The sequence below is a fragment of the Phoenix dactylifera genome, chromosome 4 (assembly GCF_009389715.1).
Source record: "Phoenix dactylifera cultivar Barhee BC4 chromosome 4, palm_55x_up_171113_PBpolish2nd_filt_p, whole genome shotgun sequence".
NCBI lineage: Eukaryota > Viridiplantae > Streptophyta > Magnoliopsida > Arecales > Arecaceae > Phoenix > Phoenix dactylifera.
In genome coordinates, this window is record NC_052395.1 from 5,675,966 (window position 1) to 5,698,652 (window position 22,687).

At 40.4% G+C, this 22,687-nt stretch overlaps 1 protein-coding gene across 1 annotated transcript; it reads left to right on the forward strand.

Annotated features, from left to right (window-relative positions):
* Window positions 1-7,118: 7,118 nt before the first annotated feature.
* Window positions 7,119-21,842, forward strand: LOC103717842 (ABC transporter G family member 42-like). The gene is made up of 24 exons (XM_008806377.3): window positions 7,119-7,225; window positions 7,351-7,925; window positions 8,406-8,615; window positions 9,133-9,217; window positions 9,290-9,449; window positions 9,913-9,989; window positions 10,109-10,162; window positions 11,665-11,755; window positions 13,198-13,499; window positions 14,190-14,471; window positions 14,573-14,889; window positions 15,023-15,183; window positions 15,882-15,991; window positions 16,577-16,727; window positions 17,647-17,802; window positions 17,900-18,078; window positions 18,274-18,606; window positions 19,015-19,305; window positions 19,425-19,508; window positions 19,782-19,915; window positions 20,103-20,330; window positions 20,428-20,599; window positions 20,885-21,139; window positions 21,304-21,842. The coding sequence occupies exons 2-24, from the start codon at window positions 7,588-7,590 to the stop codon at window positions 21,571-21,573; spliced, it is 4,440 nt and encodes a 1,479-aa protein (XP_008804599.1). The 5' UTR covers window positions 7,119-7,225; window positions 7,351-7,587; the 3' UTR covers window positions 21,574-21,842.
* The last annotated feature ends 845 nt before the right edge of the window (window positions 21,843-22,687 follow it).

Consider the following 22,687-nt stretch of genomic DNA (forward strand, 5'->3'; position numbering starts at 1 on the left):
CATGTTAATGGTTGGACCTGACCGGGACTTTTAGTAGTGTCGATATACGCCTGCTGAAGTGCTTCCTGGGGCAGAATGATCACTAGAAGTTGTTTAGTTGAAGCAATTTGTTATGAACCTACCTTTAGGTGTATTTGGGTTGATACCGACCAAAGTCGGGCCCAGGTATAGCCTATTGGATTCTAGTGCCCACTAAAGAATTAAGAGTAATTCTTCGGATTAGAGGTAGAGGCTCCTGATTCGTATAAAATAGTGGAAGGATCTTTAGACTAAAATCCATGTCTTTAGATTAATTGATTCATTTACTAATAAGGCCATGGTTTTATCTTTTATGCAGAAATGTCCTCTTATAAGTTCCCCCTATCACTATTGGATAGTGATGAGCCGACTAGACCTTTGATTAAGAATCAGGCTAACTCGAGTGCTAATGAGAGAAATCAGCAAAGAGTTGCTGGTCAAGGTGGTTATATGATAACACCTTATAATTTCTCTGTATGTGATACGATGACTTGGGTATTGGATACCGGAAGTCCTTTTAATATCTGTAATACGTTGAAAGGACTGCAAGTCATTGAGAATTTCGGTAACAATGAGAAATTCCTAAATGTTGGAGATGGAAGAACTGTTCCAGTTCTTGCATTAGGTAATATTCAAATTGTTTCAAATTCTCACATAATTGCCCTTGGTGAATGTCACTATTGTCCTAGTTTGTTAATGAATGTCATTTCCGTTGGTCATTTGGCCTTAAACGGTTATGAAATTTGTATAAAGAAGGATTATTGTGATATCATTATGAATGGTGTTACAGTAATCAATGGACGATTAAACAATGGCATTTATGTATTGTCACAACCTGTTAGTGTAATGTACACTACAAGTAAACGCCCTAGATCTGATGATGTCTCTGATATCTACCTTTGGCATTGTAGGCTAGGTCATATTAACAAGAACAGGATCAACAGGTTGGCCTCACTGGATATTTTAAATATTAATGATTGTGAATCATTACCTACCTGTGAGTCTTGTCTTCTTGGAAAAATGACCAAGTCGCCTTTTACTGGAAAAGGTATACGAGCGGGTGCTGTATTAGGTCTTGTACATTCGGATGTATGTGGACCTATGAGCACTAGTGCAAGAGGTGGATACAGCTATTTCATTACATTTACCGACGACCTATCTCGGTATGGGTATGTGTTTCTTATGAAACACAAGTATGAATCATTTGAAATGTTCAAATTATACCGTAATGAAGTAGAGAAACAAACTGGACAGTGTATTAAGATACTTCGATCTGATCGAGGTGGTGAATACCTCTCCAGTGATTTCTTGACATATCTGGAGGAGAATGGGATTCTCTCTCAGTGGACCCCTCCCGGAACACCGCAGCATAATGGTGTGTCTGAAAGGAGGAATCGGACTCTGTTGGACATGGTCCGATCCATGATGGGGTTTACAGTTTTGCCCTTATCATTTTGGGGTTATGCACTTGAGACCGCTTGTTATATTCTTAATAGAGTTCCCAGTAAATCTGTGACTAAAACTCCATATGAGATATGGACCGGTCAAAAGCCTGTACTCTCTCACCTTAAAGTTTGGGGGTCTCCAGCCTACGTCCGTCGTTTGAAAGCAGATAAACTGGAAGCTAGGTCGGAAGAATGTCTTTTTGTCGGCTACCCAAAAGAAACCAAAGGGTATTATTTCTACCAGGTTAATGAACAAAGGTTGTTCGTCAGCAATAGAGCTGTCTTCTTGGAGAAGAAATTTCTTGGTGAAAGAACGAACAGCTCTAAGGTTGAGCTTGATGAAGTTCAACAGGTAGAGGATCAGACAACTAGAACTGAACCGTTAGAGTCTGATTTGATTGGATCAAACTCAGAACCCATTAAGGTTGCACCCGTTAGGCGATCCGGTAGAGTACCGCATCAACCGGATAGATACTATGGTTTTCTTGTCCGGGACGATGATCCCATTGGTCTCGATGAGAACGATGAGGATCCCGTCACCTATATGGATGCTATGCAAAGGTCTGACTCTGATAAATGGCTTGGAGCCATGGAATCTGAAATGGAGTCCATGAAGGTCAATGATGTATGGACATTGGTTGACCCACCCGAAGGATTTAAACCCATAGGGTGTAAGTGGATTTTCAAACGGAAAAGAGGCGCAGACGGAAAGGTGGAAACCTATAAAGCTCGTCTGGTTGCCCAGGGATTTCGTCAGCGTTATGGTATTGACTATGACGAAACGTTTTCGCCTGTGGCAATGCTGAAATCCATTCGGATCATGCTTGCGATTGCGGCCCATCTGGACTTTGAGATCTGGCAGATGGATGTTAAAACCGCTTTTCTAAATGGAGATTTAGAGGAACAGGTGTATATGATACAGCCTGAAGGTTTTATTTCTGCAGATGAGTCTAAGGTGTGTAGGCTGCAAAAGTCCATATATGGACTAAAGCAGGCATCTCGGAGTTGGAACATTCGTTTTGACAGGGTTATCAAAACTTATGGCTTCGTTAAGAACGAAGAGGAACCTTGCATATACAAATGGGCTAATGGTACGGTAGTCTTATTTCTTGTACTGTATGTGGATGATATTCTCCTAATAGGGAATGACATTGCTGCACTACAGGGAGTAAAAATATGGCTTTCATCACAATTCTCCATGAAGGATTTGGGAGAAGCATCCTACATCCTTGGGATGAAGATCTATAGAGATAGATCTAGGAGGTTGCTCGGTCTGTCCCAATCCATGTACATAAATACTGTGCTGAAACGTTTCAGCATGGAAAATTCTAAGAAAGGCTATCTTCCGATAGGTCATGGAATTACTCTTTCTAAAGGAGATTGCCCCACAACTCCCCAAGAAAGAGAGCGTATGAGTAGAATTCCATATGCCTCTGCTGTGGGATCTATTATGTATGCTATGACTTGTACTAGACCAGATGTGGCGTATTCACTAGGAGTAGTGAGTAGGTACCAATCTGACCCAGGAGAAAGCCACTGGAAAGTTGTAAAGACTATCCTCAAGTATTTGAGAAATACTAAGGATAAGTGGCTTGATTATGGAGATACTGAGTTGAGACTTGTCGGTTATACCGATTCAAGTTTTCAATCAGACCGTGATGATAGCAAGTCTGTGTCTGGTTATGTTTTTACCCTGTATGGTGGGGCTGTCTGTTGGAAGAGTTCCAAGCAGACTACTATAGCGGACTCTGTGTGCGAGGCGGAGTACATTGCGGCATCGGATGCGGCAAAGGAAGCTGTGTGGCTGCGGAAGTTCATTGCTGAGCTCGGAGTTGCACCCTCCCTTAGTGGACCAGTCCTTGTCTATTCGGATAGCACTGGTGCCATCGCTCAGGCCAAGGAACCAAGAGCTCACCAGCGCACCAAGCACATTCTGCGCAGATATCACCTGGTTCGTGAGATAGTAGAACGAGGTGACGTTGATCTTCAAAAGATTGACGGGAAGGATAACTTAGCCGACCCCTTCACTAAGGCCCTCAGTGTAAAGGAGTTTGACCATCATTACTTGAAGATGGGTATACGATACTGTACTGATTGGCTTTAGTTCAAGTGGGAGTTGTTGGAAATTATGTCCTAAATCCAATCAATTGTTGATTGTAAATGTATTTGAATCAATTATAAATAACATGGTATTTATTCATCACCAGAACATCTTCACAAACTCCGATGTGATGAAGTCCTTAGGACTGCTTTGTGTAATGAAATATGATTTTGTCACACAGGTCCTTAAATGTTCATGACCGTATGATATACTATTAATAGGACGATAGTATTATCGGGCGTAGGTCATTGTGTATCATATTTGTTGGTTATCTTCCAAACCAAAGAGTATAGAGATACTAGTATGGTATACAGGTGAATGGTAGTGTACGTTCACTGAACATGACCAATTGACGGACTCTCTCTTGTCAAGAGTTGTTCCGAGTGGATATGGGTATATGTATCCTTTAGACCTGAGATTGCAACCGGTGGCTTGCAAGCAACTCACTGTACTTTGGTGCTGGACTACCTGAATTTCTAATCCAGCGACGAAAGGTTTCTGGGTCCAGTCAAGTACTTGTGGTAGTCAGTTGCAGATCAAGATGGGATTGACCTCCCTTAGAAATAAGGGTGAATGCCTTGTGTTTTCAATTAAGTAGTACCCTGGCCAGGGAAAGTCAAATCACTATCACTTGACTTATTGAATTGAAACATATTTCCGGATGGATCGTTTCAGGGTAGACAGACTCTAAACCCATCCTGGGCATTTTCTGGTCAAGAGGATGAATTATGCAGTAACCATAGTCCATAGGTTCTAGAATGTTGCTTTGCATCTATTCGGCCTATCCGGTCGTCGGGTCCCATTGCTAGATGGTTACTTCGATTAGTGCAGGAAGTGTTCTTGTACTACCGGCTTAGGTTCGAACCTGTGAGGTCACACGCTTAGAAGTTTCTGGATTGATCAAATGGCTGATTGACGATTGAGAATCGTCTAGAGGTAAAATAGTCAATGTGATTGACTGATTGCCCTAAGCAATTGTTGCTTGGAGAAGTTAATTGGTGATTAGATCACTGATTAGACTCAATTTGATTGAGTAATAGAGATTGGGCTTGACCAAATTCAAATATGATTTGAAGTTGGTAAAACCGTAATTGACACCAAAATTGGTTTGGTGAAAATGTCTAATTTGCCCCAACCAAATCAGATTTGGCTTGAGTCAAATTGGATTAAAATCAATTATGATCCTAGTATGACTAGGACTTCCTTCCCTATGTGGGACCCACATACTGTATGTGGGACCCACGTCCTGCCTAGGTGGGACCCACATACTGTATGTGGGACCCATGTCCTGCTTAGGTGGGACCCACATACTGTATGTGGGACCCACATCCCGGCCACCTCACCCCTTTGCATGCGTGACACGTGGCGGAGCAGGACACCTCTTTTGCTTGCATGCGTGACACGTGGTGGAGCAGGACACCTCTTTTGCTTGCATGTGTGACATGTGGCGGGCCTGGACACCTCACACTCCTCCTGATGTCATCCATGACCTCATATGCCTCATGAGGTCATCCATGACATCGCCCTCCAGGCCACCTCACCCCTTTGCATGTGTGACACGTGGCTGAGCAGGACATCTCTCTTCCTTGCATGTGTGACATGTGTCCTGGCAGGACACCTCACAGGACACCTCATAGGGACACCTCACCTTCTTCTTGGCCTATAAATAGGCCACCCCTCTTCCTTCTTCCAAACACATGGAGAGCACCAGAGAAAGAGAGTGAGAGGAGAGAGTAGTTCTGAAGGTGAAAGCCCAAGAAGGAGTTCTTGAGCTGTGAAGGTCCATCTTCTTCCTTCTTCCTTTCAGCCAACCTTCTGCCTCCCTGCGAGCTAGCACTCCCCGGGAAGCTGATCATTCCGGAGCTTCGCGTGGACGAGTCATCGAGGCCGGACGCTTGTGCGGCTGCGAAGCATCCTTGAAGGAACCCCCTTCTAAAGGTAAGAGATCTGATCTCTTTTATGGTTGAGATATGATCTCAATCTTCAAATCACAAGAAATTGTGATTTATGCATATTGATTTGAATTACACAATCCTCGGGATCTGAGGGCTTTGTGATATATGGTGTCAAAGCAAAGGATTAGTGGAGACTATCCGATTCCCGGGAACTCTCACGCGTGATCGTGTGACGAAGCGTGGCTCTCCACCCGGGGGCTCATATGATGAGTGCTTTGATAGGCACGCGCGGGTGTCACCCTATGTATTGGGACTGAGCCTGCGCCACATGTGATGTGCAGTTGAAGACTGTCTTCGACTGGTACCAGAGTTAAAATATCTAAAATATCAAGCATGTTTTTGGTTAAAATGTTTAACCCGTTCTTTCCGCATAAAAATTTTCTGAAATTCATGCTTAGCCCTCTGCACGCACACCATCACCAACTCGTCGGGTCTTCTGCTCCATTGAAGCGGGGAAAGTCTAACCTCACTGTTTTGGGTAAGAACAAACTGATAGAATTCTTATATTGAAAGCCACCACCACTATTGGAATGCTCCTCATGAATTCGCATGGAATTCTCAGCAACTTCATTTGTGGATTGACTCACCAGCTGATCCATACGAGCACTAAGGTTGCCAAACATCTCCATCATTTGGTTGAAGATTTCTCTCTGTCCAGTTGAAAGTGACTCCAAGGACTTTTCTAGCTTCTCCACTCTTTGATCCGTAGCCAGGCTCTGATACCACTTTGGTACGTACTGGCTGGTTGAGGAGGGATTTCCTTTACCTATTTTGAAGGATTGTAAAGAAAACCCCAAAAGATGAAAACAAGATAAAATACTCTGATTACTTCGAGGGAACCAGAACCTCCAATGAAAACACCAAAGTGCTGGGAAAAGATAAGCGTGTTTGTTGTTATTCTCTTCCCTTTTAAATAGGCCACAATACAACTGAAGTTCCCAACAAAATAGGAATAATCTTAACAGCTAGTTGACTAATTCAACTCAACTACAAATCAGAAAATAGTTAACATGAATATCTAGAAATCAGAAAGATTTAAACAGAAAATAACAGAAATTATTTAGAGTCCTAATGACTAGGAATTCTTGAATGTAACAGGTTTTAAAATTCCATAATTGCTAGGATAAAGTTATAGTTCAACCTTGTGAAAGGAAACTTTTACACCCATAAAAAAAGATGTAAATCCTTACCGTGTTAAGGTTTGGATTCAGATGAATTCATACTCCGGAAAACCCGATGCTCGATTTATGGCTTAACATTCCAATTTTTTGTTACATTATTACCTACTTATTCAAATAAGATACTCGTAGTGTCACTATTTCTCGCATTGTCATATAGTTGCATCTTAATATTAAATAAAATAAATTATTCCGACCGGTTAGATAGTATCCTTTCCGACTTCTTAACAGCTTCACTGACATGACCATTACATAAATTAATGACATTATTAGTCGATGCTTTAACAGACAACAGCTGTGCTTCTTGTAACTGTAAGCAAAATGAATGATGCTTTAGCCGGATTGATTGGGTTCGCAGTGGAATCTGAAGTTAAGATTCTCTTTACGTGGCCCTAGTGCCCTACAGACACCAAACTTTTTGGCGGTTTCTTGCGTCGACGGCCGATCATTGTTGATCCTTGTGCTCGTTTGCATGTTTGCGGGTGTCTCGACGTTGGATCTTCGTTGTGCCTTGTGCAGCTGTCTTGAGTTAGTCCCCTGATACCTTCGTGTCTTTATTGATAAAAGGAATTTTATTGCCGGGTACCTCTACCTGATACCTTTCTGTCTTTATTATAACTTTCAGATCATTAATTTCCTGCCATCTTTTCTAGATGTTTGTCCACTGGTTACAAGCAGAAGAGTTAGCAAGCAATACAACAGAAGAGTTAGCAACCCTATTAAATTACAGCGCAATACGTTCATCGTAATTACGCAAAAAAAATTAGCTTCCTTCCCCTTCTCCACCTGCACCTCCATTTCTGTGGAGCTGCGGAAAGCCCGTAGAAAAGAGAGACGGGGACGAAAAGGTGCAAAAGATAGGGGAAGAGCAAGCAATTAGCAGGTCCAGGATGGAGAGTGTGGAGAGAGCGTGGGACTCGATCAACCGGAGCGTGGAGGAGGCGTACTCGCGGACGTCTTTCTCAGGCAGGAGCCCCATGGCCGATGACGATGAGGAGGCGCTGCGGCGGGCTGCAATCGAGAATCTCCCCGCGATCGACCGCCTCCGTACCGGCATCCTCCGGACGGTCGTGGATGCCGAGGACGGGCGAATGGAGTATGAGCACAAGAAGGTCGATGTCCGGATGCTGGGGCTTCCCGAGCGCCAGGAGTTCATTCAGAGGATCTTCAAGATCGCCGAGGAGGACAACGAGCGCTTTTTGAAGAAGCTCCGAGCTCGGATTGATAAGTGAGCACTTTCTCACGAGTTCTTTCTCTTTCAAAAACCATGCATCTCGATCGGAAACCGAGGGCTCTTGCGCTGCTCATCTAGGAAACACAACAGAGTAGAGAGGTTGTGCAAGAGCCTTCCATTTCTGAGATGGACGATGTGGGGGCAGATGCTTTAATATATAAAAACTACAATCTTCCATGAGTTCTTGGCCAAGATCTTGATTTGTCGTCATACATTGGAAGATAAGTTATCAATATCAGATATCTTCTGATCTCTTTTTCGTTATGATATATTTTGGTTCTTTTAATAACTAATTATTGTATTACATTGCCGTCCTATATTTCAGATTTTTGATCAGAGTATCTAGATATTTGGATCTTTTTGAGTCAGCTCGGATGAGCTGGGGTTCTTGTTTAGAACTGCTGCTGCTCTCTCTCCTGTTTTTTTTTAAAAAAAATAATCTAAGATTGGCTTTTGTACATAATTTTCTTTCAGGGTCGGCATTGAGCTTCCAACGGTAGAGGTTAGGTTCGAGAACATCACAGTCGAGGCTGAGTGCCACGTGGGGAACCGAGCAGTGCCCACACTCTTCAACGCGGCAAGAAACATTGCCGAGTCCGCCATGGGGCTCCTGGGCATAAGCCTTGCGAAGAGAGCCCACCTCACCATCCTCAAAGATGCAACTGGAATTATAAAGCCTTCAAGGTAAGTACCAGTGCAGGCCTATTTAATCTTGAGGACCTATGAGAAGAAATTATTGAGACAGATGCGCAATAAAATAAGAGCAACTTAGCCAAAAATATATGACCTGAACTTGCATCGAAGTTAGGTAAGAGTTGATGGTATTGGCAACGTAGAGAAAAGAATAAATAATTTCTTGGAAACAAATCATTGGTTATTCTTAAATCATTAGCAACTCTTTAAAGAATCTCCTCTTCGTAGCGCCCCAAAATTTATATCCTTTTGCAGCTCGGTTCTACCTAGGCAGGAACAGAGCAATGCATGGCGATCACGGAATGGGCAATAAAATGGTTCTTTTTTTTTAATAGTCACTGAAAGGAGTATTGTATGGTTAGCTGATGATATTGGCAACATTTCTATCAGATACTTGATCCTCCACCGTGGAACAATTGAAATCATCTGATCAAAGAACAAATAACTTGCATATGTTTTTCTTAAAAATTAATTAGTACTCATTTTCTGTTTTTCGTTTTCCTTAAAGAATGACACTTCTATTGGGTCCGCCTTCTTCTGGGAAGACGACACTTCTACTGGCTCTGGCCGGAAAGCTGGATCCAAGTCTGAAGGTTGGCAACTCAGCTCTTGCTTATATCTGGTGCAGCTCTCTCCCTTCTTCTAAGACGCCATTAAATTTGTAGGTGAGAGGAGATGTAACATACAACGGGTTCAGGTTCGACGAGTTTGTGCGACAAAAGACGGCGGCTTACGTTAGCCAGAACGACATCCACGTTCCAGAGATGACGGTCAAAGAGACACTTGACTTTTCTGCCATGTGTCAAGGCGTGGGCACCAAATACGGTATCCGTTTCTGAGTTTTATTTTTGAGCTGCATACCTGATCAGGATCTATATCATTTGTATTTATTCTTAGCTTTAGAATTAATAACGCTTCCTCCCTCATCTTGCCGAATAGTTTAATAGGTCTACTTATAAATAATTATCTTTTGTTAAATAATTTTATTGCTCTTTTGTTTTTTTTTAAATTCTTTATAAATAATTTCTATAAATTTTTTTTTCTAATAAACACCGGATGACTTTGCCTCCCTCTTTATCAATAATAATAATAATAATAATAATAATGCTTTTGGAAGCCAAGGTGATTTGCACGGTGCACAACTATATAGTGCATGCAGAGTAGAATATAATTTATTGTTATGTTGTTACTTCTAGGCTTTAATATTGGTGTCATCTATACTTTATTTTTTGTTTCTGTATCATCATTTCATGATTAATTATTGGTTATCGACCAATATCTTGTGCAGAGCTACTAAGAGAGCTAGCGTTGAGGGAGAAGCAGCAGGATATTTTGCCGGATCCTGAGGTGGATCTCTTCATGAAGGTGCGGAGTTAAGGATTAACTATTTAAACCAAGAATATATAATTATTTTTGTCTTCCATGGTCCACCGGTTTTTTTTTTTTTCTGATGAAATGTTTCTTTACGTTTCTTTTCCTGTCAGGCTACAGCGATGGAAGGTGTCAAAAGCAGTCTCCAAACGGACTACACCTTGAGGGTATCTCACTTGACCTCCATCTGGCTTCATGAATCCAGCTAGGCGTTTAGCTAATCTGGGACGGCCGAGCGTGCCAAGTAAAGCCTCACCAGGACTTTCTTGTGAGAGTATTGCGAAGATGTGCACTTAAAGCCTCCAAATTAATATAAAAAAATGATACTCTAAATTAGACTCAAGCAAAAGGTACCAACAACAAAGTTCATAAAGTCTCCAATTATTGATAGTAATTGGGTGCTCTTTGAACCTCTCTAAAATGATTTGATGCTATGCAAATTATATATTTTTATTATAATCGTATATTTATAATATATTATTATAATAACTAATAACAATTCAATATTATATACTAGAATATATTTATTATTATATTATATATATTACAATAAGAGTCATTGTAATCATAAAAAGAATTCTATTACTAATGTTATAACAATAATTATTATCGTAATTTAATATTATAAAATTTATTTGATAGTTTAATATTATGTTTGTCATCATAATAATTAATTTATATTTTATAATACTTTTATTAAAATATATAATATATATTTAACATGTCAAAATTATAAAAATTAAGTTTCAACGGTTGGAGAGCGGCAAGAGGGCTATTTTAAGAGCTACTTCCAATTGCAACTATTCTTGTAATTATAGCTGTGGACAACTTTACTTGTAGTTCTAATTTGAATGCTTGTTATTAAATTGCAGCATTTACAACTGCAATATGTCTAATTATAGGTAAACAAATAGTTGAAAATAAAGCCCTACATCTATGTCTTCTTATCACATAGAGCCAAAAAAAGACCCAAATGGTCAGATAAAATCCCTAAGAGTTCAATGCACTATGTCAATTCTAATTATTTCGCATTATACTCAAGCACCGGGCATGGACCTCAAGAAAATGATGTCAACAATGGGGCCGGATACAGTGTCTTATAAAATTGGATGTGACCTGATCAACCCGAACGACCTTGATTCAACCGACAAAAAAAGTCCTAAATCTAGACCCAATCTGATAGACCCGAACCCAGCCCAGATCCAGCCGGTAATGTGTCCGGTCGGGGTCTTCATCTATGAAATCCGAAGCCAATTCGGGTCTGTGGATCAGGCGCGACCCGCACCCGAACAGACCGCTCAAAGGCTTATTACGATGTTTTCGGTTCGAATGGGTTACAAAAGAGCACAGCCAGGCTCTCAAAACTCGACCCAGCCATAGCTTAGTCGCGCATCTGTGCCGAAAAGTTGCGGGATGCTGATCCTAGCTTCGAAAGGATCGCGCGTAGGGTGTTCGTTGTTTTGCCCAAGAGGGATCGGATAACACTCGCTGTCGATAGTGCAGCTATCTTCGTGGCTTACTTGCCACAACGAGCTGTCTCGCTTAGCAGAAAGGTTTCCTGGAGCTTTTGATGGAGAATGGCCCTTATTTTGTTTTCCTTCCTTACTGCAGCTATCTGAAAATGCTGCTGAATTCATATTGTGACACGGTGTTGATGGGGTGGCTGCAGATACTTGGGCTGGACATCTGTGCCGATACCATTGTGGGCAACGACATGATGCGAGGGATATCGGGTGGGCAAAAGAAGCGCGTCACCACAGGTTTGCATCCTTCATACATTCCAATATTATGTCAAATTTTAAATTATGGAACATAGACATTGGACGAGCCTCTGCCTATCTAATTTGGATCTGCTGTAGAGGTCCAACTTTAGCTATTGATTCAGCAAGCTAGGTCCTCCAATTGAAATTTCCATTTCTTACAATTCAATAAGCCATTTCTAAGCTAAGTTGCATTTTTCCAATTGATATCAAGCAGTTCTTTACAATATTGAATTTTCTATAGTTTCTAGCCTTCTTCTGGTTTTCTTAATTATGCTACAGTCAAGTAGTTAACTAGTGCTTATGAACCTCCTTGTAGCCTGACATTTGCAATTAATTGTATAATAAGCAGTGGTTGTGTAATGCAGAAATCTCAAGCGAAAAATTGGTGCATCAACCTTGTTAGTTGTCCTTCAAGATTTCTTTTTTACTGAAGCATTTCTCTTGTATAATAAATCAATTTTGCATCATCATTGCCATGTACAGTGATTGCTGCATGAGACACATCAGGTGAGAAAGAAAAGAAACGACTAACGGATGCAACGAAAATATGGACTGCCAATTGGTTTATCTGTGTGACATTACCATGCCAAATGGAAAGCTATTGAGAGAAGAGGCATAAGGGTGAAGAAGTTTGGGATCTCATGAGTGTCCATGCATCCTGCAATTCCAAGACTTGGGACTGGGGAAGCAATGGCCTCCACTGATTCCTAACACTCCTCTCTTCTTCCATTTCTCTCTTCAGCGACTCCTAATCGCACAAAAGTTATCACATTTAGGGGTGATCGGGCTTCCAGAGTGCCCTCGATGTGTGGCGTCCACAATATCCGAAAAGTTTAAGGCATTGTCATAAACTCATTGGATAAAATATCAGCTGCTTTAACCTTTACTACTCATTGGATATGCTTCACCCATTGACTTTATAATTTATTTTCATCATCTTGTTCTGCTAGCCCTTGAACATGCCCATTGAAAACAATCTTCTTGCCTAAAGTCTACCTATCTTGCATTGATGCTGAGAGGAAACTCCTTTCTAATGCTTTCTAGAGCAGTCCTTATTCTATGCTCTTTACCTGTACAATAATCACCTGTAATTCTAAGGGGCTGTATTAAAGTGTTGTCTACAAGCCAAAGCAGAGTTCAACCTGCCTAAGGTCGGTAAAACTTGAGCCTCTAATTTATGGAATCTTCCATGTTAGCACATGCCCCATCCTGGGCTAACCTAACCCTCTGGACAAACCAAGACCTTGTTTACCTTCACAGTCAGAAACTTATATCCTTTTATATTTCTATGTATGAGAGCCCTTCCAAGATTTGTAGCATGATCTTTTTGATTTTTGAGTATCTATCAAACTTCATATGATACTTAGATAATTATATAAATGAACATATATTTTTTATCTGTAGCTCACCTGATCCTTTCCCATGATATTGTAATGCAGGGGAGATAATTGTAGGTCCAACCAAGATCCTGTTCATGGACGAGATATCAACGGGTCTTGACAGCTCCACCGCCTTCCAGATTGTGAAATGCCTGCAGCAGATTGTTCACCTAGGCGAGGCCACAATCCTTATGTCCCTCCTCCAGCCTGCCCCTGAGACTTTCGAGCTATTTGATGATATCATATTGCTCTCTGAGGGACAGATAGTCTACCAGGGCCCCCGTGAATATGTGCTCGACTTCTTTGGGAGCTGTGGATTCCGTTGTCCTGAGAGGAAAGGTGCTGCTGATTTCTTGCAAGAGGTAAAGCAACATGATCCTCCTTCGGTACATATCTCGTAATTAAAAGATAGGAACTTACATGAATTTCGAACTCCAATAATGAAACTAATTTGGCTATTGACTTCAATACTTTGTAGCGTCTGATCGCTCATTGCTGCTTGTAGACTGCAAATGTGCTATCTTTAGCTTTTCCTTCTGCTTTTTGTGTAAAAACCATGCCTTTGAAACTTACTCCAAGACCCTGATTTTCAACTGACTTGTTTAACCTTAGCCATTTGCTGCTTTCAGTTGACTTACTGAGCTCTAGCTATCTGTCAACTTGGTGGCCAATGGTTATTGAGTTTGCTTTTTACAGAAGTCATAGAACTGCTTGTATTAGTGATAAGCCATTCTGTCAAAAACTTCCAAAACTTTGGTTGACTGTAGGATTTTTATTAATGCTTGTGCCACCTAGAGATATAGCGGAAGTCATGCATCTGTAACTCGCTAAATAAGTATTGACTGCAGTTCTGCTTCTATACTTATTGATTGCTTGTAATAAAAAAACCACTTCATTTACACTTATTGAATATGGATTTCCTGCTCGGTTCTTGTTATTGACTATTTTTTATTAGGTTATACTACTGAAACTTGCGATGCAGCTTGAGGGTCTGAATAATCATGTCTTTCAGGAAGAGTGGAAGTGACAATTGTTTTATGATATTTGGATAGGTTACCTCAAGGAAGGACCAGGAGCAGTACTGGGTGGACCAGACGAAGCCTTATCGCTATGTAACAGTTTCTGAGTTTGCTGCACAGTTCAAAAGATTTCAGGTTGGCCAGAAGCTGCGGAAGGAGCTCTCCATCTCATTCAATAAGAAAAAGAGTCACAGGGCAGCTCTGGTCTTCTCCAAGCAGTCTGTCTCATCATTAGAGCTTATGAGAGCCTCCTTTGGCAAGGAGTGGCTTCTCATAAAGAGGAACTCCTTTATCTATATTTTCAAAACTGTTCAAGTGAGTAATGGATTTTATCTTGAGATGGTTTTACACTTCTCGTCATGAGATAACTATGAAGGCAATTAATCATTCATTGTTTTGTTACCTGCATGCTGAAGATTATCATAGTGGCAATAATCACCTCAACAGTGTTCCTGAGGACACGAATGCATTCAAGGACAGAAGATGATGGTGCCCTTTTTATTGGAGCACTTATCTTTGGCTTGATCACCAATATGTTTAATGGGTTTGCAGAGCTATCCCTGACCATCACAAGACTCCCAGTGTTGTACAAGCACAGGGATCTCCTCTTCTATCCATTATGGGCCTTTACCCTACCAAATTTTCTCTTGAGGATTCCCATTACGATGCTAGAGTCAGTTGCTTGGGTTGGCATGACTTACTACTCCATAGGATTTGCCCCTGAAGCCAGTAGGTAATACTGATCATCTCCATCTGGCTTGTCTAGCTTTCTGACTTATGAAATTTGGATGGAGAAACCTGAACCTTTCCAAATAGAAGATTACTGATCTCTCTTGCTTTACTAAGAATCATCACTTTCCCTGCAGGTTCTTTAAGCAGCTGCTCATCTTTTTCTTGATCCAGCAGATGGCAGCAGGGCTCTTCAGGCTTATGGCAGGAGTGTGCAGGTCCATGATCATCGCCAGCACTGGAGGTTCTATTGCTGTCCTCTCCATGTTTGTCCTCGGAGGTTTCATCTTACCAAAAGGTTCTCAACTTGTCATCCATGTTCTTCACCACATGCCCATATTCCACCAAGAAAGTTCTAGGTTTCAAAATATATTGGAATTAGATATCTTGCATTTAGGTAAAACTAGCTGAATGTAAAATCTTTAGGATATAATTTGTGGTTGTGAATAAACTAAAGCAGTCCATTTAGTCTCCAAATTTCCTGTGGGGTTTATTGCAGTTGCCAGTATTGATCATGCCATATAGGAAACTTGCAATGATTGTGCAAATACCCAGTAAAACTTTTAAGTCAACAATCTTTTCAATCTTCATCTGTTGCCATCTGTTAAACTCAATAAAGCACAGTAGCATTCATTGGGAAGGCAACAAAATGATTTTGGTTTTCATTCTCAAATCACTTCGTAATTCGGTGATTCATCTGAATGCTTCTAAAGAAGATCGAAGCTTGAGCTACATACACCTATATGTGAAAGATGCTTCCTGTGTACATACAGCGCAGGTTCACTTGATGCATGGGTCACACTTATTTCTTAGATTGGAATACCCTCAACTTGAAGGGATAGCCGAGGTACACAGTATGTATTATTGCTATTTACCTACACATGGTGTAGAGCTGGCACAGCTCTCCTAATGAATCCAACACATACGTGTTTCAGTCTTCTATTTTTTGTTTTTTCCTTGAAAATGATGGGGTAAATATATTTCCCTTGTTGGCAGATGTTATTCCAAAATGGTGGATCTGGGGTTATTGGGTTTCGCCTCTATCTTATGGATTTAATGCTCTAGCAGAAAATGAGATGTTCGCTTCCAGGTGGATGGATAAATTTGTAAGTTCTTTCTTCCCTTCAAATCACAATATTTCCTACAGTGACAAGTATTTCTTCAGTTATTACGTCGGAACAAGTGAATAAATGGAACAGCCTCTTAGATATTGGAATCTTGTAATCTATAGTGTTAAAGCCTGGTATACATTGTTGAGGCTTAAACTTTTGGAGTCTAGTGGTCAATCTATCATGGTGTCAGAGCCAGAAGTCATGGGTTCAAATCCGTAAGGCCAATTTTTTGTCATACCAGTTATTTATTATCTTGAGTCTTTCTCTTTTTGACTGGGTTCAATCGTTACATGACTTGTTGCCCAGTCATTCTTGAATCATTCGTGCCTTCATGTGCGTGGTTTGAGCTCTTTTTTTTCAGGCGGGGTGGGGGGAGGGGGGTGTTGTTGCTAAGATCTGATATACGTTGTTGAACTCTTCCCAAACAGCTTAAACTTTTGGGTCTAATGGCAGGTTAACATGAAGAAACATGTATCCATACATCTCTGCAATATTACTCAAATTATGTATAGTTTGTGTCTGTTCATCCAGTACCAACCTGCTTGTGATTTCCTTGACAAGTTTTTTCCATATGAACAGGCACCTGATGGTAGGAGGTTAGGAGTGGCAGTGCTAAAGGACTTCAACATTTTCCCAGATAGCAATTGGTACTGGATTGGAGCTGGCACTCTTCTAGGGTTCACCGTCCTCTTCAATGTGCTCTTCACATTTTCACTTGTGTATCTAAATTGTAAGTAATTGGATTTATTTATAATTATATGAACGTATATTCTTCCTAGGGGCTTACCCAATCATCTCACCATCAGTTTAAGCTGTAATATTGATATCCACAAGGTTTAAAATAGAAGCGACATGACCAAAGTAAAGTATCCACAAAAGGTGCAGATAGCATCTGCCTCTGGCTTTAAAATATCCATAAAGGTTGCAGATGCATCGGCCTTTGGCCCCAAAATTTACCCCTGGATTCATTGATTATGAAGCTTCACTCTTTCTTTTCTTTGGAGCTTGCAAGCATTTGGCAAACCCATACTTATGCATAGGTTGAAGCAAAACATTTGGGTGATACCTCTTGAAAACAACAAAATAACCACTCATTCTTCTGCCTAACCAGTTTCAGGAAAAGAGGACCTACAATTTCACAAGATAAACACCACAACTAACTAAAAACGCTCAAAGCAATAAAGTTTTGAGAGCAAAAAATGCAATCAGCAACACTGTGGCTGTCTAGACTCTTTACACTGTAACATATTCAGCGGCAAGCTAAAGGAGCAGGAAAAAGCCATATCTGACAGAACCTCAGACTGGAGATCATCACTGTAATAATCCCTGAACATTAGAAGATTTGCCATGACCAGAAACTGTAAGAAGTGACTTCAAAATATCAGCACCCTTTAGGGACTCCTTTTTTGGAATAGCAACTTTCAGTCACATGAAAACATGGGGCAGAATAAACTGCTCGGAATTCTTTGCTCCGTAGGAAAATGTTCTACTGTTTCTTGCTAACCAAAATTTTGCAGCAGACACATAGCATCACCAAATCCCAGGCGACATTTTCTCCTTAATCATCTTCTACCCTTCACAATGAAGAAGTGCGACAGCAGCTTTAATGTTGGGATGACATTGTTTCCTTTTTTGTTGTTTGTTAATAGCTTTGGGAAAACCGCAAGCTGTTATATCTGAAGAAACAGCGATTGAAATGGAAACCAACCAAGGAGGGAACAAGGAACCTTCGAGGTTTAGAAGGACTGGGTCAAGTAAAGAATCTATACCTCGAGCTTTACCAGCAAAAGATGGAAATAGAACCTGTAAGATTTATTTAAGCCGAATCATTTAGTTATCAGAGTACATCTTACGACTAATCATGTTCTAGGGTTAAAGACCATGATTGCATGATTCTTTCAGTGGAAATGATGACTGGTCATGTAAGCAGCCGTGCTATCAGTGGTTCACACAATGCGCCTGCATGGGATATGTACACCAATGCAGCTGCCGGTGTTGCTCTGAAGAGAGGAATGGTTCTTCCATTCACACCACTATCCATGTCCTTTAAGGAAGTCAACTACTATGTTGACATGCCTGCGGTGAGCTCTTTGCTTTCTTAAGTACTCCCTTAATTACCTGAAAATGGAATTAGCTTGTGCTTCAAAATGAGATATAGAGTTCGACAACTGTAACTTCTTGCATCTTATAGTCAGCATTTCTGTGTTTCCATTGATATTAAGGCATTTAAATCTTTGTGGTTAACATAAATTGAGAGATTCTTGTTGCTTTGACAGGAACTGAAACAGCAAGGAGTGACTGAAGATAGGCTCCAACTGCTGAAGGGGGTGACGGGGGCTTTTCGTCCTGGCGTTCTGACAGCGCTTATGGGTGTTAGTGGGGCTGGAAAGACAACCCTTATGGATGTTTTAGCAGGGAGAAAAACAGGTGGTTACATTGAAGGTGATATCCGAATCTCTGGTTACCAGAAAAACCAAGCGACTTTTGCAAGGATAGCAGGTTATTGCGAACAAAATGATATCCACTCTCCCCAGGTCACTGTTAGGGAGTCCTTGATTTTCTCAGCCTTCCTACGTCTATCGAAGGAAGTCAGTGATGAAGAGAAAATAGTAAGTATCAGTGCTTCTGTTGTTCTCCAATTTTGACTTTTTATCTGTCATTTAAATTGATAAAAGAGTAGAAAATACTCTAGAAGGGGTTTGAGATATTTTAATGAAGTAGATCACAGCATTGCAAATTGAAATCCTATGAGCAAGGGAATCAAGGAGGGGGTTAAAAAAAGGAAAGAAATGAATAGATGTGCAGACTGTTGGGGCATATATTCTCATAGCACTTCGAATTTCTATCAATCTTACTAGTAAGGGAATCGAGGAGGAAATTAAAATTTTAAAGGAAAGAAATGAATAGATGTGCAGACTGGTGGGGCATACATTCTCATGGCACTTCGAATTTCTATTAGCATACTGATGACCGTGACCATATGTCAAGTTGATTGACTGGGTTTTGTGTGTCCTCAGAAATTTGTGGAAGAAGTGATGGAACTGGTAGAGCTTGATAGTCTCAAGAACGCGATTGTGGGCCTTCCAGGTGTCACTGGGTTGTCAACAGAACAAAGAAAGAGGTTGACGATTGCAGTTGAGCTTGTTGCTAATCCTTCAATAATCTTCATGGATGAACCAACATCGGGTCTTGATGCAAGGGCAGCAGCCATTGTCATGAGAACTGTGAGAAACACTGTTGATACAGGAAGAACAGTTGTTTGTACAATCCATCAACCAAGCATCGACATATTTGAAGCCTTCGACGAGGTAATGATGCGACTCTCTTTAAATCTGTAACTTTAAATTATTTTTATCTATATATTCATTATCTTGCAAAAATACATGTCAATGCTCATGATCTTTTTTTTGGGTTTCCTTAAAAACAGTTGCTATTGTTGAAAAGAGGAGGCCAAATAATATATGCTGGACCTTTGGGCCGTAACTCACACAAATTAATTGAATATTTCGAGGTGTGTTGTCTTTACAGTTACTTGTTTCTGATTTGTCTATGGTTAAAAGCTGTCTTGCTTGATCATTTGGTTCATTATTATGACTACAGGTCTACAGCTACTCTTGGTCTTTGTTTTTACCTTATAGCAACAAGAATTATTCTATTATGGAGGACTCTTACATCAAACTTTAAAAATGTCACTTAGAGAACTAAAACAAAAATCCTGCAGATATAAAGAAAAGATGAAGAAGACACTATTTAGCTTTAACTATCAATATTTTACATTTATCAGGCAATTTCTGGAGTTCCAAAAATCATGGACAAGTACAATCCTGCAACATGGATGCTGGAAGTGAGTTCCACGGCAGCTGAAGTACGACTAGGAATTGACTTTGCCAAGCACTACAAATCATCAACGTTGTATCGGTAAGTGAAATGCCACTTATATTGAAAATAGGAAGTCGGTACATTTGTAATACCAGAAAGTTGCCTTTTATGTTGGTCATATGTGTTTTGCACGGATATGCAGCAACCATTTATTTTTCTGCATCTGTTGGTAAAACATATATTTCTCCACTGACATGCCCCTTGTAATTACTACCATTTCTTATAGGCGTAATAAGGCACTGGCCAGAGAGCTGAGTAAACCACTTCCAGGTACAAATGATCTCTACTTCGCAACACAGTATGCCAAGTCCACCTTTGGGCAATTCCAGTTCTGCCTTTGGAAGCAATGGTGGACTTACTGGAGGAGCCCTGATTACAACCTTGTTAGATTTTTCTTCACACTGGTCACTGCACTACTACTTGGAACAATGTTTTGGAGGATTGCTGAAAAGAGGTATGTCTTTGTGTTGCTAATCTTGCCCAAATCTGTTCAATTAATGGATTTTATCCTTAGTTGGAATATGACATTATTGTGCCCAACTGTGGTGCAGGGACAGTTCATTCGATCTTGTTACCAGCCTGGGAGCCATGTATGCCGCAGTTTTGTTCGTGGGATATAATAACTGTTCAACAGTGCAACCTGTCATAGCAAATGAGAGGACCGTGTTCTATCGAGAGAGGGCTGCTGGGATGTATTCTGCTTTACCATATGCCATGGCCCAGGTAAGGAGGCTACAGTAACAAGAATGTGAAACTTCAAGGAATAAGGTCTTAAATCCATCAGTCGCTCTATAACATTTGCTTGTTTAGGGAGACGAGTAACTTGAGTGAGGTTTATGTAGTACATGATCTAAGGGCATTCTTTAAAGTTACTTCAATCTGCAAAATGAGTAAACCACATGCACAACTTGAATTACATACGTGCATTCATTTTGAGGTACATGTAAGAAAAGAATTCATACGAGGCAGTAAATAAATTGGGTTTAATCCATGTTCGCTCTAATGCAGGTGGTTGTGGAATTACCGTATGTGTTTATTCAGACTGTGTACTATACACTCATCGTATACTCCATGTTGGGTTTCCAGTGGACAGCTGCAAAGTTCTTCTGGTTCTTCTATGTAACCTTTTTCTCCTTCCTCTATTTCACTTATTATGGAATGATGAATGTTTCAATCTCGCCGAACCCTCAAGTGGCTGCACTCTATGCTGCAACCTTCTTTACACTCTTCAACCTCTTCTCAGGCTTCTTCATCCCCAGACCGGTAAGCGAATCTTAGTGGTATAAAATGCACTCAGTATATAAAATGCATGTTCATCTTTTCTTTTGTTCTTTGATCAAATAAAACTATATGCAAGTCCACTTTTTCTCGTCAGCATGTTGCATCAATGATCAATCACTGATGTTTCCTGATGGATTGACTTGTAGAAACTTCCTGTATGGTGGAGATGGTACTACTGGGTTTGTCCAATAGCATGGACAGTTTATGGGCTGATTGTAACACAGTATGGTGACCAAGAGGATGTTATCAAGGTGCCTGGTCATCCCGACCAAACGATTAAATTTTACCTCAAGGACCATTTTGGATATGACTCTGATTTTATGGGCATTGTAGCCACAATGCTGATTGGATTCACTGTCTTATTCGCATTTGTATTTGCTTACGGCATCAAGAAATTAAATTTCCAACAAAGATAGAGAGTTGCAGAGGTTCGAAGAAATTCAGGTAGCAGATCAATTACCACCACTGGAACATTTCTTTTTTTAGTGTTGTACCACCACTGTAACCTTTCATTTTTCCGTCACTGTCAACAGAGGCTGTGACGTGCCTACCTAGGATTTCGGAGGCATTGTTTCCTTGCCTATCGTTTGTAAATATATAAACAAATGTAAGCACGTTGTCTTGTCGATATCGTTTTAGGTTGTGTTTGGTGAAATAAATGTCATAGTTGGCAGTCAATTTTAAAGAATTGAAGGATCATAGAGATAAAATACATGGGTCAAATAAAAGGTATCAATTTTTCTTTTATTTTATTTTTAAGAGCCCAGTTTGGGGATGTGCATAAAAGATGAGGGGTTTTTATTTTTTTGGGAAAAACAGAGTGCAATTGGTTTTTTTTTTAAGCTAAAAAAAAAGGAGGAACGGGGGAAGAAAGAACAAGCCCACCCCCGCGTAGTAGTTTTCATTGGGCTCCTATTTCGCCAGAAGAATGTTTGATGTGGGCAGAAATGACCGTGTGAGTATGTCACATCTGGCATCATCGAGACTACTAGCAGAGTGATACGCCCTACGCCCTTCCAGATCCCGTGCGTTTTGAACTCGGAACCATTTGATTGGAAGTAAGATCACGCTCCCACTAGGCTACCACCTCAGTGGTAAGTGCAACTGGTTTGGAATATCTAGAAGTGGAAAATAGAGGTCTGATGTGGACTATGCATCTTGTGGATATCCATGAAAGAGAGAAATTAAGGATGCTCTAGTCATAAAATTTAACAATCAATATCTGAAATGATATATTTTCTCTTACTTAATTTTATCCATTATATATATTTATAATGATAGGAACCATCTCTCCAATAAGTTGTAACTTGTAGTTCTTGCTTTGAGTAGCTTATTATAAATTTGGCCTGATGAAATATAAGTTCCTACATTTTCCCAAATGCAAGCTGCATGAATGAAATCCTCTAATTTGCAATGTTTTTCTCGAGATTTTGCCATGGTTCTATAGAAACCATGGGATGATCCCCACCTTTCCTTACTAGAAGGTAAACCAGGAACTAAAATGGTATTTTTCATTTTTTCTTATTTTTT

Bases quoted from the DNA above. Each gene is read 5' to 3' on its own strand.
- LOC103717842 (XM_008806377.3), top strand. From the start codon at position 7,588: ATGGAGAGTGTGGAGAGAGCGTGGGACTCGATCAACCGGAGCGTGGAG. The intron at 14,890-15,022 runs GTAATACTGATC...CTTTCCCTGCAG, and splicing joins TTTGCCCCTGAAGCCAGTAG to GTTCTTTAAGCAGCTGCTCA. The intron at 21,140-21,303 runs GTAAGCGAATCT...ATTGACTTGTAG, and splicing joins GCTTCTTCATCCCCAGACCG to AAACTTCCTGTATGGTGGAG.